At 39.5% G+C, this 17,258-nt stretch overlaps 1 protein-coding gene and 1 long non-coding RNA gene across 4 annotated transcripts; one reads left to right on the top strand and one right to left on the bottom strand.

The window, feature by feature from the left end:
• Positions 1 to 1,715: 1,715 nt before the first annotated feature.
• On the bottom strand, positions 1,716 to 12,559 carry dcaf8 (DDB1 and CUL4 associated factor 8). Of its 3 annotated transcripts, XM_074651848.1 has the most exons (14): positions 12,265 to 12,559; positions 11,753 to 11,827; positions 11,189 to 11,272; positions 9,941 to 10,584; positions 9,549 to 9,689; positions 8,634 to 8,728; positions 8,193 to 8,303; positions 7,913 to 8,043; positions 7,170 to 7,277; positions 6,932 to 7,062; positions 5,999 to 6,118; positions 4,598 to 4,714; positions 3,350 to 3,425; positions 1,716 to 2,188 (listed from the first exon to the last, which is right to left on the bottom strand). In XM_074651848.1, the coding sequence occupies exons 2-14, from the start codon at positions 11,787 to 11,789 to the stop codon at positions 2,172 to 2,174; spliced, it is 1,812 nt and encodes a 603-aa protein (XP_074507949.1). In that variant the 5' UTR covers positions 11,790 to 11,827; positions 12,265 to 12,559; the 3' UTR covers positions 1,716 to 2,171. The 3 variants fall into 3 exon arrangements, with proteins under 3 accessions (XP_074507949.1, XP_074507948.1, XP_074507951.1); XM_074651847.1 differs by lacking the exon at positions 1,716 to 2,188 and having other exon boundaries at positions 3,134 to 3,425; positions 12,265 to 12,507; XM_074651850.1 differs by lacking the exons at positions 1,716 to 2,188; positions 11,189 to 11,272 and having other exon boundaries at positions 3,134 to 3,425; positions 12,265 to 12,482.
• A 2,848-nt stretch (positions 12,560 to 15,407) lies between these two features.
• LOC141776308 (uncharacterized) lies at positions 15,408 to 16,299 on the top strand. Its single transcript, XR_012595742.1, has 3 exons — positions 15,408 to 15,825; positions 16,079 to 16,141; positions 16,262 to 16,299. It is a non-coding gene; the product is annotated as an uncharacterized LOC141776308 (long non-coding RNA).
• The last annotated feature ends 959 nt before the right edge of the window (positions 16,300 to 17,258 follow it).

The following is a 17,258-nucleotide window of genomic DNA, read 5'->3' on the forward strand; positions in this document are numbered from 1 at the left end:
CTGTGATGTCAAAAGTTTTGATTTAAAAAAAAGTCCTGCCATACAAATTATTTTGTTTTATATGCTTGAAATAAAGAAATGTTGGAATAGAGTAAAAACTGTTGTAAATCTACATTTTTGTAATAAAAAGCCTGTATTACAAACTTGGGCAGTGGAGTTTGATGCACAGAGATGAGCCTCAACTACACAGGGATGGTTTAACAAGACACTACTGAGTTGCATTATGGGAAATGTAGGATCCAGTGTTTTGGGGGCTTAACCTGGCCTTACTTGAGATCATTAGTCAGGACATCTTGGACTCTGCTGCACAGATTTTGACTATTCTTTTTTAAATCTTTCTCTGAACAGAATATCATTTGCATTAATCTAAAGTAGGGCTGTCAAAATTAATGTGATAACGCAAATTAATTTTAACGCCACTAATTTCTTTAACACAACTTGCGTTAGGTTGTAGCGGGCTCAGTTTTAAAGTTACCAGTGTACCAACCATGTCATACTAGCTTGTCAGGAAGGAGGTTAAATAACGCTGCAAACTTGTGCTAAATTTTGGCGAGGAAAAACTGTCATGGCCATTTTCAAAGGGGTCCCTTGACGTCTGACTTCAAGATATGTGAATGTAAATGGGTTCTATGGGTACCCACGAGTCTCCCCTTTACAGACATGCCCACAATGATAATCACATGCAGTTTGGGGCAAGTCATAGTCAAGTCAGCACACTGACACACTGACAGCTGTTGTCTGTTGGGCTGCAGTTTGCCATGTTATGATTTGAGCATGTTTTTTATACTAAATGCAGTACCTGTGAGGGTTTCTGGACAATATTTGCCATTGTTTTGTGTTGTTAATTGATTTCCAATAATAAATATATACATACATTTGCATAAATCAAGCATATTTGTCCACTCCCATGTTGATAAGAGTATTAAATACTTGACAAATCTCCCCTTTAAGGAACAGATAAAAAATGTGCGATTCTTTTGCGATTAACTATGGACAATCATGCGATTAAATATTTTAATCAATTGACAGCCCAAATCTGAATACATCACTATTAGTGTGAGCTGTCAGAAACCCATGTTGCTCAAACTCTGCAAAGTACATGTGAATGTTTCGGGCAGCCTGCAAAAACTGGTGACAAAAGTGAAAAGTCTCCAGCAGCTAAAGAATAGGACCTCTTGTGTCAATCAATAAATCAAATGAATACATACAGTATGTTACAACAATACAACACAGAACGAGAACATAAAATGACAACATCATCAAGAGCACTGTCTTTTTGTTTATTGCACGAATCGTACATATTTCCAACTTAACTGGTAGAACGCATTAGGCAGCGGTGGACAAAAAAATTGTTCATCAAACGCCTTATTATGTATACAAGATGCCAAAAATAGCCAGTGGGAAAATCTGGATTTAACTGTCTCAAATGATGGATTAAGATCTAGAAAGGAAATACTTTTTATTTTTATTTTCTTGAACAAGAAAGAGAATCCTTACTTTTAATACTTGAGATGACAGCTGTTCTGTTCATAACAGAGGGATGTCATTCATAAAAAGGAAAAACTGAAGAAAAATGGTGCCTCAAGTCAACTTTTTTTTTTCTCTGGATTTTAAAAGTACGTTGTCCTCATATAGAATATAAACCTCTGCATCAATACCAATCAAATGTTTTGACATCTTTTTTTTTTCTTCTTTTTTTTTTAAGTCAAACAGCATTTGCTAAAGTTGATTTTTTTTTTTTTTTTTTTTACAGTTTTAATATATATTTATATATGTACATATAAATTCAACTAACTAGAGTTCTCATAGAAAATGAGAAAAGCTGGACTTTATCGCTCTCACACAACAAATGACTGGCAAGCATATTGACCCCAACCCCCCTCCCCCCGTCCTCCTCTTTGAGCCGCTGTTAACAAACCACAGACTGAAGTCTCATCAAGCGGTGAGCTGGCTGCAAACACACGACCTGGTTCAAATGTTTGTCTGACAAAAATGTCATTCAGCAATTACATCACGGAGGGATTTTCAGGAACCCATGTGGGTAGAACTCCAATCTCAATTGGCACTTAGGCAGTGTTTCAATTGGGATTTGATCCAGGTCGGTTCTGTCTCTTTCAAATTAGTCCGCCAACAGAGCCCCACATCAGTCCTTTATCCTATGCGCATGCTGATCACCATCTACGATTTCCTGTCAAAGATGGAGAGAGAGTGAGGGAGGAAGAAGAAGAGGAAGGAAGGCGGAAAGGCTGGTGGAAGCAAAAGAAACCTCCTCTTCCTTAGTCAAAAAAGCTCAAGTGCAAAACATCTCCCCACTCAAAACAAATCAATAGAAATAAAACTAAACTTCACTGTGGGGTTTCCAATGAAGGATACAAGACAACAGCTCTTCCCCCCCCAAAATCACACACTCAGTGCACATTTTGTCTGTTTCTCAAACTAAAGCATCCCTGATTCAAAGTGCACTCAGTAGTGAGGGAGGGGGAGTGAGATGGAAAGAGGAAGGGAGAGGGAGTAGCTTGAGGGCAGCATGTCGAGGTGATGCAGCATGTAGGGATTTAGTAGTCCTCGGGTAGAGAGAAAAACGTGTGAAAAATGCAACTAGCTGCACAAGCTTGGGGCAAGAAATCAATACGAGACTGAGGGCGATGCAGTGAGGGGGCACTGGGGTTTCCTTCTATGAGTTCAAATCAGAAAGGAAGTCACATTCAGGGGATGGGTTTGAGGGTATGATTCTGATGCTGACACTCCCAGGGAGCTCGAGAGCAAGAGGTGCGTTACTAAGAGAGGGGTGGGGGGGGGGGATTGTGTGCTGGTGATGTATAGCTTCCTACAGCGTACCTAAAGAGGAGGTTGCTTGTTGCCATACACACACAGTACATTGTTCTGGGGCTAGACAGAGCATATAGATAATGTGTGGACAAGCAGGGGGCCTCCAAGTGGTTTATAGGGATGTAAGCACTCACTAAAACCTCTTTGTACAAATCTCAAAAAAATTCTGGAAGTGTGTATGAAGTCTGTAGCCGTCATTTTGCACACTCACTACTGCTGGGAAACCAGGCGTTAAGCATCTCTGTCAAACTCTGCTTCAAAAGGATGTTTAAGTAAATGTTTTTTTTTTCTGTATGTGTGTGTGTGTGTGTGTGTGTGTGTGTGTAAAAGAACGAAAACAAGTCTGTGGCTCGTCAGTGTGTCGAGTGTGCCAGTGTGTCAATAGTGCTTGCCTATGTGCATCAATTCAAGGGCAATAAAGTGTGTATATATGTACTGTATGTGTGTATGCATGTGTGTGTGTCTAAGTATATGTGTATGTGTGTGGCTCAGGAGGACATGCATTGGACGTGGTCCGGACCTCCTTCCTCTTCATCGGAGGAATCCGGAGAGCTCCAGGACTCATCTGTGTCTGCGTCTGCGCCCTCACGACGGGCCTGTGTTGAGACAAAAAAAAAAAAGGAGAACAGAGAAAAGAAAGAATGAGACTATTTTTGGGCTGAAATAGTATGTAAACATGTTGCCAATCTATTCATGTTAGAAATTGCACTCTACATTTTCAGTGCTAAACTACCAGTATCCACACTGGAATATACATCTTTTCTACATTTCCTTCCAAAAGACCCACAAGTCAATAATTCAAGTGTAACATCAGCTGCTTCCAACATATTATTTAAGCAGCACTCCAGCAATACGGTATTACCTTTCCATAAAATTGAGAGACTCACAAGAAACAGATTAAAAACAAAAAAAATCAGTGTAGCAGAGGCCAAAATATCGTTACCCTTAAGGCCTTTGCACAGCGAGTCTGTATTTTTTGTCCGAAATTGTCGCACGTTTAAAAATAAATACGACCTCACGTGTGTCAATCACGTTTTATACACCAAGTCTGAAACTTTCAGACTGACTGTCACTGAAGTTTTCGGAGCAGGTTTCATTTTTTGTGTTTTTCTGCATCCGTCAAAAAGCAAAAGAGGGTTGTTTGACCACTCAGTGCCACTGTCCGTGCAAACGTCATCATCCGAACTGGCATCTGATAAACATTCCTCGTCTCCCAGCGCAAAACGCTTTACAATAAAGAAATAAAAGATTACAGAGATGCAGGATTTAAAGACGGATTGGAGCAGGTGATGACAGACCAGCTTGTAATCAGGGATGGTCACAAAACAAAGGATGTAGGAAACACTAGACGGTAGTGATTGTGCTCCAAGCGGCTAAACGATAGCTTCTCGCTAATGTCATTCATTCATTAGCCCTGTTTGGTTTAGTGCTATCCATTGCACCCATGTAAATAATTCAGTTTTGTCTAGTATTGCAAATTTGCATGACGTATAGAATAATAAAACGCATCAGAGTCAGTGTGCCATGTCTCTGTGTGTAACGCTTTTTAATCGGAAGACGGATTTAAAAAAATGCACACGAATAATATGGACGCGCTTTTGGTCAAGCTCTAAACACTCTGGGTCCTACATTTCCCATAATGCAAACCAATAGGATGTTTTTGTTCGTCCATACCTGCCTGGTAAATGCTCACGTCTTTTCAACTCCACACCCCAAAACACATCTAACGCTTGTTGCTTTTGGTTTGTTGTGGTGTTTGAAAGCTCACCCTCGGAGGCCGTCTGTTCCTCATGTGTCTCATCAGGAACCACAGCAGCTGGGTGTCGTACTGGTCGCCGTGGCGCACGCTGTCCTCGTCACGCTCCCGCTTGTTTTTCTTCATCACCTTGACAAACACAACAAACAGGTGTGAATGTGGGGCATGCATGCAGAGCAAACATGTCCTTAATACAAATTCCATTACTGGGAACAAGGACAGAGTTTTTACAAACTTAAAGAGAGGCACTCTCACCAAAATATATTAAATATACATAAGACATGCATTACTTAAGAAAATGTTATTTGTTTTACATCTTGGATCTTATTTTTTTTTGCAGTTTCTGCCAACTTTCCTACTAAATTATAACATTTTACTCAGCAGCATGAGGATTAAAATTACCCCTAATAGCCTTTGTAAACATCTATTGCAATACAGAGCTACTGTAGCTGTTTTGCAGTGCAATGGGCAATTATAATAACAGTTCAGGCACATTCACCTTCAATTTCACTTTCAAATAAGCCGTTTAGACAAAGAAGTTCAACTGGATTTGCTAAATATCTGTCCGTTCCACCTATGTTGTGATCGCACAGACTCTGTTATGAAGCTGTTTTCAGTGGCGTCACTATGAAGTGAAATTAGTCTCAAAATGGTCACAAATGTTACATGTTTTAATTACATGCTCTACAAATGAAAAATAAGATTTACAAATGTGTACAACGATTTGTGCGTAATTTTGGGTGCTTGCAAATGCGTGTTCCAATCTACACACAAATAGCAATGAACTTGAACACATGTGTAACGGTTTTACAAATGCACACATCACAACCTGAATAAATACTCATATTTTACGTACAGATTTTTTAACTTGATCTGATCACAGATCGGATCATTTTCGCTTTTGAAAAGCTTCCTGTGTGCGCACGGATTGCTTGATACGCATGGATCAGGTTACACTTACGTGTGGAGTTTTGAGACTATTTTCGCCAGCTCAAACAGATCCACAAATGCATGCTGTGTTTAAGTACTGCTGGAAAACTGGGACATCTGGGCTTTCTGTGAAATCGTGTCTAATTTCAAAGTGGGAAAGACGTTTTTTCTAAATAGACAGAATAGCTTGTCGCCCCTCTATTAGAACACATACATTTACCATGCTATAGTCAATACAGTAGCCTATAAATGTAAATATATGGTTTAAATAAGCTACTGCTTGGTGGTGGACTTCTTCTGCAGACAGGAGCAAATGCCGAACATCCCGGTGGCTCATCGTCTGAAGTGAGTATAAGCTAAACCGCCCTATGAAATGAGACAAATTTCACTCCATATATCACGGCATCCCTATGTCTCTACAAAGAAGTGTTACCACAACCAACAGAAATGATGGCAAAAACTATAAAAAGCAGAATAGAATACCTCTTTTAGACCCTTGAGTCCTGTGGGGCTTTCAGCTGTGGGAGCCCACAGTTTGATGTCGTGGTCCAGCCCACTGGTGGCAATACCGGGCAGATGGGGATGTGGCTCCAAACAGTTCACCTGTAGTTGTTGAGGGTAGAGAAAATGACTGAGATCACAATATGAAGATGACGTAAGTTTTAAAGAGAATATTCTGGGGAACGGATGTCTCTGCAGCAAAAAGCTAACTCTCCTGTGAAAGAAAATATACAACCAGTACATAGTGAAAGTATATTTTTATCACAATACAATCATGAGTAAATACTGGGTACTCAACACTAAGACCAAGAGATTACAGAAGCACTACCGACCACCAGTGTGTTTGTACCTTCCCTAAGGCCCCAATCAGACAGTGTTTTTTGCAGGTGGAAAACGTAAGGCGCACGGCTCTGCCTTTTTTTTGCCCGATCAGACAGAGCGTTTTTTGCAGATGCGGCGTCTTTTTTTCTTCATATGTTGCTCCGAAACCACCAAATGAGTGCTAACATTACCCTATTCAAAAACAATGAACTGTACGCGACCCAAATAGTTAATAGTACAGTTCAAGTTAATGAAAACAACTTACCCGAAATCTCGAGTAACGCACTAATTTGTCTCCATAGTCACCTTAATGAGAAAAAATGATAAATGACATCAGGCGCTTTTCTGCTCTGAATTGATTTTTTTTCAACTCGAGGAGTTCAGGGTGCTCCTGTAGAAACGCGAGGCGCACAGAGCGGATAAACGTGAGCTGCTCCGCAATTCAAAAGCAGCACGCGAAACGCTTCAATCTCATTGAAAACAATTACAAAAAGCCACACCAGGCTGCTAAAACGCACTCCGTCTGATCGGGGCCTAAGTCATCTTTGAACCCAATATAAACATAATATTATTCTCTCTCGCTCTTTGACTCACCACTCCTCCCCTGTCTCCCTCCATAAACTGGACGATGCGAGCAGAGTACTTGTCCCACAGGTAGATGTGTCCGCAGTCACTGCCGCTGACCACAAACTCGCTGCATGGCCCGTAGAAGTTCACCCCCTTCACTGTGAGAAACATTTGAAGATGAGAGAGGATGATACAGCGTCAGTCTTTGCAATAACTAGAGTCTCTTTACAGTCCTGCAGTACCAATTGGGAGCTGAATATAACACCTGTAGCATTATTGCGGTGTCCCTTGTATCTCCTGCGATAGTCGGCCCCATCACTGTGGTTGGAGTCAAACAGGTAGATGTCCTCGTCATTGTAACTGACCAGGAGCTCTGCACAAAACAAAAACAGTCTTTTGATTAATTCCCTTTATTCCATAACGGCAGAAGAAGGTCTGGGCTTTTTTTGTCATGCAGAAATATTCAGACAAGTTTGACTAAGTTGTTGATTTACAGGTGTTCTGCAAAGATGAGAGCACACTAATGCTTTTTAGAATAGACCTTGTTCTGTTTGTCACTGATATTGCATTGGTGTTGCATCAGGAAAGCTAATGCTGTGTTCACACTACAGCGTCAACCAATCATATGTTTTTCCTTTCTGTCTAAAAAAAAATGTCACGAGTTCCCAGTGCTATTTAACGACATAACTAACTGATGGCTGACAATGTAGCTGGCCGTTTTGTTGCTTTTGTCGGTTGTAATGTGAACACAGCATCATGTGTTGGGCTCATTATTTTTAATATTTCTAAAACATGTTCATAACAGAATGAGAAATTGAAATTAGGTAAGGATAATCTTAATTAATTCAAATATAAATAAGAAACAGGATTATAGCAATTGCATGAAAATTAAATCATGCCACGGGATATTAAATTATTTCCATTCACACTGCATGCAAGCTGTTGCATGTCTTTATTTTTGCTGCTCTCTCAGATAACTGTTTTTCAGTTTAAACACTACATGTTTACCTGCGCCATCGTGGCTGTACACCAGGCAGGTTATGTTGGTTTTGGACTCGCTGGATACCAGATGTGAAGGACAAAACTTTTTCAGAACACCATTGTTATCGTTCTCATTGATCTTCCTCTGGTCATAGATCCTAAAAGAGGGTGAGTAGAGGAGGAAGTGAGAAAAAGAAGACAGAGACAGAAAGCAAAACTATAAAAATAATATTGTTCTATTTCCATTGCATCCCATTTTTCATTATTAGTGAAATAATCAGCATTAGAGCAACAACCTGCTTCATACCTCACATACTGATCTCTTCCGCCCACGGCAAAGTGTTGTGTCTTGGCTGGGTTCACAAAGATGGTGTACAGCCCCACTTTTTTATCACCTTCCTTTACAACCACCAGTTTACTGCCACACACATTTAAGGAGACACAAAGAAGAAACTGGAATATGATCTCTGGCAAGGGGAAAAAAAGTTTTAAATAGCATATGGCAAACACAGGAAAACTGGCAAAGAGGAACGTGTATCAAAGTGGGTGTCAGCCAACACACTGACTGAAAGACAGGATATTTGCGTAACAACACCACAAACTTCCTAAAAAGGACAGGGTGGTGACCTGTGACTGCCTTCACAGAAATCAATCATTAGGTGTGTATTGTGTTACATTTCATGACATGACAATTCCTCAGGTGACTAAATTGAAAACTATGATGAACTTTAATATTGGTATCACTCACTTGGCGGGACGGTCGAGACGCAGGTCGATGCCAAACACAACGGCGTCCTCTCCAGCGGACAGAAAGGAGCAGGGGGAGTCTGGCTCGAGGGCCAGCTGGAACAAAAATAGGTAGAAACTAGAATTACCACCTCGCAGCTGTATATGTTCCCCAACCAGTCAAGTTGCAGTTTACATCCATGTCAATCTCGGAACCCATCTGTTATCGGTCTGACAAACAGATAAGCCTTTGGGGGCAAGGGCCAATATTGTTGGGATTCCGGTGTAGCCGGTGGATATCCTGGCCAAGACTTCCTCTTTTGTGCGCTGCTCATTGTTTAAAGTCCGATTAACAACTTCAGATGTGAGACCGGAGTTGGAGTTGAGAGACTACATGTACGACCAGATTGAAGCTAATTTAAACCAATAAAAAGCTAAATCATCATCAGTCGATAGCCGCTGGGTTCCCAGACTGCATTGCAATGCGTTCTGCCTCTTTTGCTCTCCACTCAGACTGTTTACCTGCATTCAACCAAAGCCTGCTCTTTCATGATTGGTCAAAACTACTTGGACTAAAAATGGAAACCAGAACGCTTGCGATACCAGAATCGTGCGCCGTTGCCTACAGATTCTACATGTGATCGTGTTTATAGCGATTATCCATCCATGTCTGTCCAAAATGTCATCGCTTCATCATTTTATCCTGTCAGACATTTGCGTGAACTTGTCATAATCAACATATTAATTGTTGAGTTACGGCCAAAAATCTGTTTGTGAGGTCACAGTGACCTTGACCAAAATCGGATCGGTTCATCCTTGAGTCCAAATTTTGTGCGCCAAATTTGAAGAAATTCCCTCCAGAGGTTTCTGCGATATCGCGGGACGGACAACTGGAAAATATAATGCCTCCGGTCGTACACACTGTACAAACACTCACCTTGTGTGCTGCCCCTTTATGCTGTGCTACCCGCTTGGTGTTCTTGCAGCGCTGTGTGGCGGAGAGCTCAGCCACTCTGATCTGACCATCTCGAGCACACATGGCCAAGGTGGAGTCGCCACTGTGAGGCAGGAACTTTGCCTGTGTACATTAACGGCAGGGAGAAGACTCATTATAAGCTTCTGACCACAATGGTCTCTTGGATTAGTCATTCACTCAGTCACTTCAACCTGCATCTACTCTCTTGTCTTACAAGTTTTATCATTGACTATTGATTAATATGAAGCAATCACTAACCCTAATCGTTAAATAAAAGTGTACAATTGTTTTTCTTTCCTTAATCCATCTGCGTCTTTGCTCATAAAGAGACAAAGATTTTTGTTTTCCCTTACCTGAAACACATTGCTCTTGTGGCCACTGTCAAACTCCAGCTCAGCACGGCGGACCGCCCAGTCCCAGATCACCACTCGCAGGTCATCGCTGCCTGAAGCCAGGCGTGTGCCCGAGGGGTTGAAGTGCAGCGTGTTGACGCAGCCCGTGTGTCTCTCCAGTCGGCCCTGGAGCTCCAGCCTCTGCACGAGACCGCGGGCTCCACACACACGCCTCACAAACTGGTGCGAGTCCCTGCCGATCTCCCTGGAGCGCAGTGAGGGTATCGACCGCCATATAGGGCCACGCATGTCACGGAGCTCTGCTCCCAGCCACGCCTCCATAGCCTCGTCGTCGTCTTCATCGTCTTTCGGTTCATCTTCGTCGTCCTCGTCGTCATCCTCATCTGAGCTGGTGGAGTGATTGGTGCCGCCGCCGGGTCTATTCCTCTTTCTAGCTGCCCTTTTCCCACCATCTTTATCCTTCACTCTCTCCCGTCTGCCTCCCTCGCTCTCTCTTTCACCGTCCTCAGTCAGGGAGTAAAGACCGCTGCCATCCATGCTGTCTGTGTCTTCTTCCTCCTCTCCCTCTCCGTTTGCCCCCACCTCTCCTCCTTCCACATCTGGCATAGGCTTGTCTCCAGACGCCTCTGCTGCTTCTTTGGGAGCTACAAAAATAGGGAAAGCCATGGAGAATGAGGTTAAGAAGACATCGCTGTCTCACTGGGAGGTTCAACGAAAGGTGTACAACTTGGAAACTGTATCAAAGTTAAATATTAGGCTGCAAAAAGAGTATCCCAGCAGTTAAGATAAACTGGGGGGGAAAAGTTTGGAAACCGTCTTCCTGATGGTGTATTAAATGAATAAAGTGTAAAATAGCCAATATGTCTTGTTTGTTCCTTGTTACTGATAGAGAGTTCAATCATCCAATCAACCAAACAACTCAAAACAAGAGTCAGTACCAACAGGAGAATACACTGTTTACCATTGGCAGAGCATTTTGGCAAATTTTTCTTGGGCGCTACCCACATAATCAGCTGTGCTGCTCATCCCACAAATGCATGATCCTTACAAGTTGGACATCATTGTGAAGGTAAATAAACAGGCTTTCCAACCATGTAAAATACAATGCCAATTAGCATTGTAACAACAGAGAAATAATCCACCAAACACAAGTTTCCAAACCTTTTTTTCCCCAGTTTATATGCATTTAAATAAGAACATAAATATATTCAAGCATATTCTCGCTTTTTAAGGAAAATGGGGTTATACCATCTTGAGATTGCGCTTGTTCCTCTTTGCTTCCAGAGGCATCTGCCTCCTTGTGTTGATCTTCTCCTGGTTCTTTTTCTTCACCTAGTAAAACCCAAACATGTTTCTGATTAAAGGTCTGTGCTAAGGAGCATGACGTCCTTCCTTCCTTCCTTCCTGCAGCTGTCAGAGTCCACAACCAGCATGCTCCCAGTGGACCACTTACACATCAAAAAACTGACAATAACCTGATACCTTCAGGTGGAATTTCTTTCATTCATTCATTCTCACTGTGCAATATCATTTTTCACTTGTGCAATTGTATTATTAATGGTCTGTTTATTGTCAATACTGTATATACTGCTCCTGTTGTTATACTTCCTTCTATTTAAATGGTTCATATTGTGTTACACTTTGTTTAGCTCTGTTTTACTGTGTTAGCTGATGCAATATTGCTTTTTGCACAATCCCCTTTGCTGCTGTACACTGCACATGTGTCCACTGCGGGACTAATAAAGGAATATCTTCTTATCTTATCTCTCACTCAGCATAAATAAAGTTATTTTCTTTGCACTGGTCCTTTACCATTAAGGGGGGTGGATTTGCCGTCAGCCTCAGACATTGTGTCTCCTTTTGTCCTGCGTCGACCCGAGGGAGAACCTTTGGGACATAAAGAATATTTAAAGTGGTTTATTAATAAACAAAATAACAAGGGGCTCAAATGAACAAACCATACTAACTTGCAGCAGACCCCGTTGCATTACACTAGCTGAACTGTTGTCTACTGCACTGTAAGTTACCTGAAACTACCAAGCAGGCTGATCATCTACCGCTGCATATCACGACATAAACAAACTAACTCGCTTGGTAGCTCAGCTGGCTCCTCACAGGCCCGACTAATGCCCTGATTTTGCTTCTTTGTGATGCTTAAAAGTGCAGTATCCTCTGCAGAGCTCGAGTATCTGACACTGTTATTAACTGCTAACGAATATAGACACTATAAATCCTGTCACAGTCCTGCTTAACAACCAAACCGCTGCTTGTCAGAGAGCCAGCCTTGCAGTGGCTAACTAGCACGTAGCTGGTGTTCACGTTACCTCTACTGGAAGGCCCGCCGAGGCGCACTTCTTAGTTTAGTCCTATAATCTTTATTGCAGATTGATCTTCTCCACCGCACTACTACAGCTGCAGAGCCTAAGAGCCTCGACTGAGAGTCCTCTGGTGGTAAATACACGACATTAGGTCTGCGTGCATGAAGCTTTAGCGTGCCTAAAGACAGACAATAGAGAGAGCTAACTGCGTTCACACCAGGCTGGCTGGCTGCTCGATGCTCTGTTTATGTTTTGACGGTTCAGCTGCTTTTTTTTTTTTAGCTTCCATTTCCGGTGTCGTGCTCGACTCGGGGTTTTTTTCTCCGGAAGTTTACAGAGAAGATACGTAAGGCCATGTAATAATAATAACAATAATAATATTAATATTTAATAACGATATTATTATTATTATTATTATTATTATTATTACTATTACCACCACCACTAATAATTATATTTAATAACGATATTATTATTATTATTATTATTATTATTATTATTATTATTATTATTATTATTATTATTATTATTACCACCACCACTAATAATTATATTTAATAACGATATTATTATTATTATTATTATTATTATTATTATTATTATTATTACCACCACCACTAATAATTATATTTAATAACGATATTATTATTATTATTATTATTATTATTATTATTATTATTATTACCACCACCACTAATAATAATATTTAATAACGATATTATTATTATTATTATTATTACTACTACTACTACGACTACTGCCACCACCACTACTACTACTACAACTACTACTACTAATAATAATAATAATAATATTTAATAACGACATTATTATTATTTTTTACTACTACTACTAATAATAATAATAATGTTTAATAACGCTATTGTTATTATTATTATTACTACTACTACTACTACCACTGGTACTACTACTACTAATACTACTACTATTATTATTATCATAATAATACTACTACTAATAATAATAATGACAGTTTTTATTATATTATATTATATATATTATATTATATTATTTATATTATATTATATATTATATTATATTTTTTATTATTACGATATTGTTATCATTATTATTATTATTATTATTATTACTACTACCACCACCACTACTAATAATATTTAATAACGATATTATTATTATTATTACTACTACTACGACTACTGCCACCACCACTACTACTACTACTAATAATAATGTTTAATAACAAGATTATTATTATTTTTACTACTACTACTAATAATAATAATAATATTTAATAACGATATTATTATTATTATTATTACTACTACTACTACTACTACCACTAGTACTAGTACTACTACTACTACTACTATTATAATAATAATAATAATAATAATAATAATAATAATAATAATAATATATACCTTCTGAAATATATCACCAATTTAAAGTGGAGATTAAAGCGTGACTTATTTTATATAGTTGTTCAACTAATTCTACAACAATTCATCTTTTAATGTATCACTTGATTTTCTTAATGGACTATTTTCTTTCTTTATTTTTCTAATGGCTCAGTAGCCCCTGGGGATAAAAATGAGCTGCTGGGAATCGCCTCCCATTCTCTCTGAGCATGTGTACAGTGATTAAGTAATATAGCCTATGCAACATATAAGCACAAAAATCAATAAGGATGATCTTAAAACTAGATCTTCACACCTTCTCCAAGACAAGGCAGCTGATTAGGCAATAAAACCGGAATCATATATTATATAAAATGATTTGAAATTCTCATTACATCCAATCAATAAATCAAATGCTCTGACAAAAAAAGAAAAAAATGCATCAGTGACTTCATTCAGCCAATGAATGGCCTACCTACCTGTCTGTCTACCTACCTGCCTGCGTCATTGCACGTCACCAGAGTCGTCCACAAGCAGCCAGCTGGACAGTTGTGAGTACTAACAATAGCCATGTTCACTAACAATAGCCATGTTCACCGTTCACAATGATGATTTTGGGGGAGTGGCTTTGGAAAGAGGCCTGAATAGACTGGCAGTCAATGTTGCCGACTTGGCGACTTTCTGGCTAGATTTAGGGACTTTTGAAGCTAGTTAGGAGCTAGTGCTGTTAAGTTAGCTTTTTTCATTGGAAATCATTTGGCAACACTGGGCTCAGTTTTGGGTTGAATACTTTTTAAAATCTAGTGTAGCCTCTTCTCTTCGTTTCTCAGCATTAAAGCTGTAGTAGGCAGTATATTTTTGGCATCATTGGGCAAAAATTCCATAATAACCTTTCATCATATTGTAATTCAAGTGTTCTGAGAGATAACTAGACTTCTGCACCTCCTCATGGCTCTGTTTTCAGGGTTTAAAGGGAGACTTTGACCAATCACTGGTCATTTCAGAGAGAGAGCGTTCCTATTGGCTGTGCTCGGGCTGGTGGGCAGTGGACAATGGCGGCCTCGTCACAAACTTTCTCATTTTACGGCTAAACAGTACACTACAAGCTGATTCTGAAAACATTTGAGGCGAGAAATAGGCATTAACGTAACAGGATATTGATTCATATTTGATCAGCGCTGCTTAGTTTGACCGTTTGGTCGGAGCTCGCGAGTGATTGACAGCCGGCTCTCATAGACAGCAGCTGGACAGCGGACCTCAGATCAGCTCTTACTGCTTGTTTTCCTCCGGTCTTCCGGTGAAATCTTGCAGTTATCATTAGGAGCACCGGAGGACACTGGAGGACACAGAGGCACATGACTTTTTTCAGATTACCTGTTTCATGTACCACTGTCACGATATAGCGACCATTCATAAAAATAACTTTTAAAAATCATATTTGCTCCAATCTCGCCTACTTCAGCTTTAATGACCCGACCTTTAAAATGTATTTTTAGCCACTTGAGCTGTAACAGCATTGTAACATATATTATCACCTTATCAAGCCACCTTTTTTCTTTCTTTTTTTCCACCTGTGGATGAGCAACTGAATTATTATTTATTATATTATATTTGAATAACTTTTCAGGGCTGCTGTGGTCCTCACACTTTCCCTCTGACTTCAACTGTGCAGGTACCATAGACTAGTTCATATAAAACTAACCACCAGACGGCGCATTTTCCACAAAAACATACCTTGTGGGCAGATATAAATAATATATGAAGCTACCCAAACTGTTAAATTTTCATCCACTGTAAATTACGCATATTGGAGAGATCTGAGTGTGTGTCAATGCCAAAGGGTAAAAACAAAAAAACAAAAACTATCATAACCAAGTCACATCCACTCCTCTCCAATAAGATCCTCTACCACTGGTGGGACAACATTTTTCACGCCTGATTATTTATAGATTAATGGATGATTGATTGAGTTATTCCACCACTGTATCTGGAAGGAGCATAGTTGGAAACAAGTGGTATATGTGTCTTTTTTCTTGAGGATATACATAGGCTAACTACTGTCAGCATATGTTATTTTAAATAACTCTCTTTATTATGTGATACAATTGGCCACAACGTCTGACTATTATCCCTATAATTGTAGGCAGATTCTGGATCCTTACGTCACCTTCAGGAACAGAAATGGGTAATTTATTTATGTTTGTTTTATTTTCCTAGGAAAAAAATATTTTAAAACAAGTTTTTGTGTTTTATTTTTTTAACAACAATGGAAAATCAGGTTGAAAACTAGACTCAGGAGGATTCATGTGAAAAACTAAACAAGTCAAAATAAATAAAAATTTTAATTTATCATTACAAATATCCACTTTTCATACATGATTGGTTAAACTTTAAATTAATGCAACTCCAAATTCTGATGACCTTATTTTGTATTTCAGCGTATAGACAGTTGCAGGTGGACAGGTGTTTACACGGTCCGTGGGAACTATGGAAGTCTTCAGGTTTGTCTTTGTCATTTTATTCATGAACATTATGCAGTTCTCCACTTTCCAGTGTTAATGCTAACTATAAATACAACTATAAATTCTATAAAAGTGTATTATTGTTGTATGATTTTCCAGCAGACTGGATGGAGTTGAGGACATCAAGGCGAGGAGAGGTGAACCTGAAAAACATTACTGTCTGTACACAGCTGGAAACGGCAACAGTCAAATTACATGATTTTTATGTTTGAATGATTGTGTGTCTGTAATGTTTTTTTTTTTCTGTCTCTGTCCTCCAGAAAACGCTGGAGGAGCAGCTGGAAAACCCCTGGGTGGCTCATCAGAAGCAGTTCAGCTGCCTCCAAGACGAGATCTAGCAGAGGATGCTGGACGAACTCACTGAGTAAGAAAACGCCAGTTAAGCAAAATATTCTCTTGATAGTGATTATTATCAATATTTATTGATTATTATTGTTTTTTAAGCCTCTGAAACCCACGGGATCGCCAGCATTCCCGACCGACTTCATTGTCTTTCAGAGGCCTCAGTTTTAGAGCTATGTAAAGGTCCTGGTATGAAACTAGAAAACCTAAGGAATCCATTGGTACCAACCATGTCATGTTAGCTTGCTCCAAAGTTAGACTAAATTTTGGAAAGGAAAAACTGTCCATGTCCATTTTCAAATGGGTCCCCTGACCTCTGACCTCAACATATATGAATGAGAATGTAACGACCCCCAATTTGGAGTAACAATAACTTAAAACCCAGGGAAAGAGTGACATGAAATGTAACAATTTACTAACAATAAAACACAACGAAACAAATGGTACTAATAGAAAACTTCTTCCCGAGGAAAGCAGCACTAGTCATCTCAGAAAACTTCAGCATAAACGAATACACGCGCTCCTTTCAGAATGGAGCTATCGACCCCGTCAAACACGTCAGCCGCTGACGTCAACCTCACACACACAGCTCACAAATGTTATAAAAGAATGGTTGTTGTATAGTATGCCATAAAAAACATAATGTAGTGAATTAAATTTAATAAATGTAATAAAATAGTCATAGTATAGTATGTCACAAAAAATGTCATGCAAAAAGGTCATAATATAATATGCCATAAAAAGGTCACAACAT

The sequence above is a fragment of the Sebastes fasciatus genome, chromosome 11 (genome assembly GCF_043250625.1).
Source record: "Sebastes fasciatus isolate fSebFas1 chromosome 11, fSebFas1.pri, whole genome shotgun sequence".
Lineage (NCBI taxonomy): Eukaryota > Metazoa > Chordata > Actinopteri > Perciformes > Sebastidae > Sebastes > Sebastes fasciatus.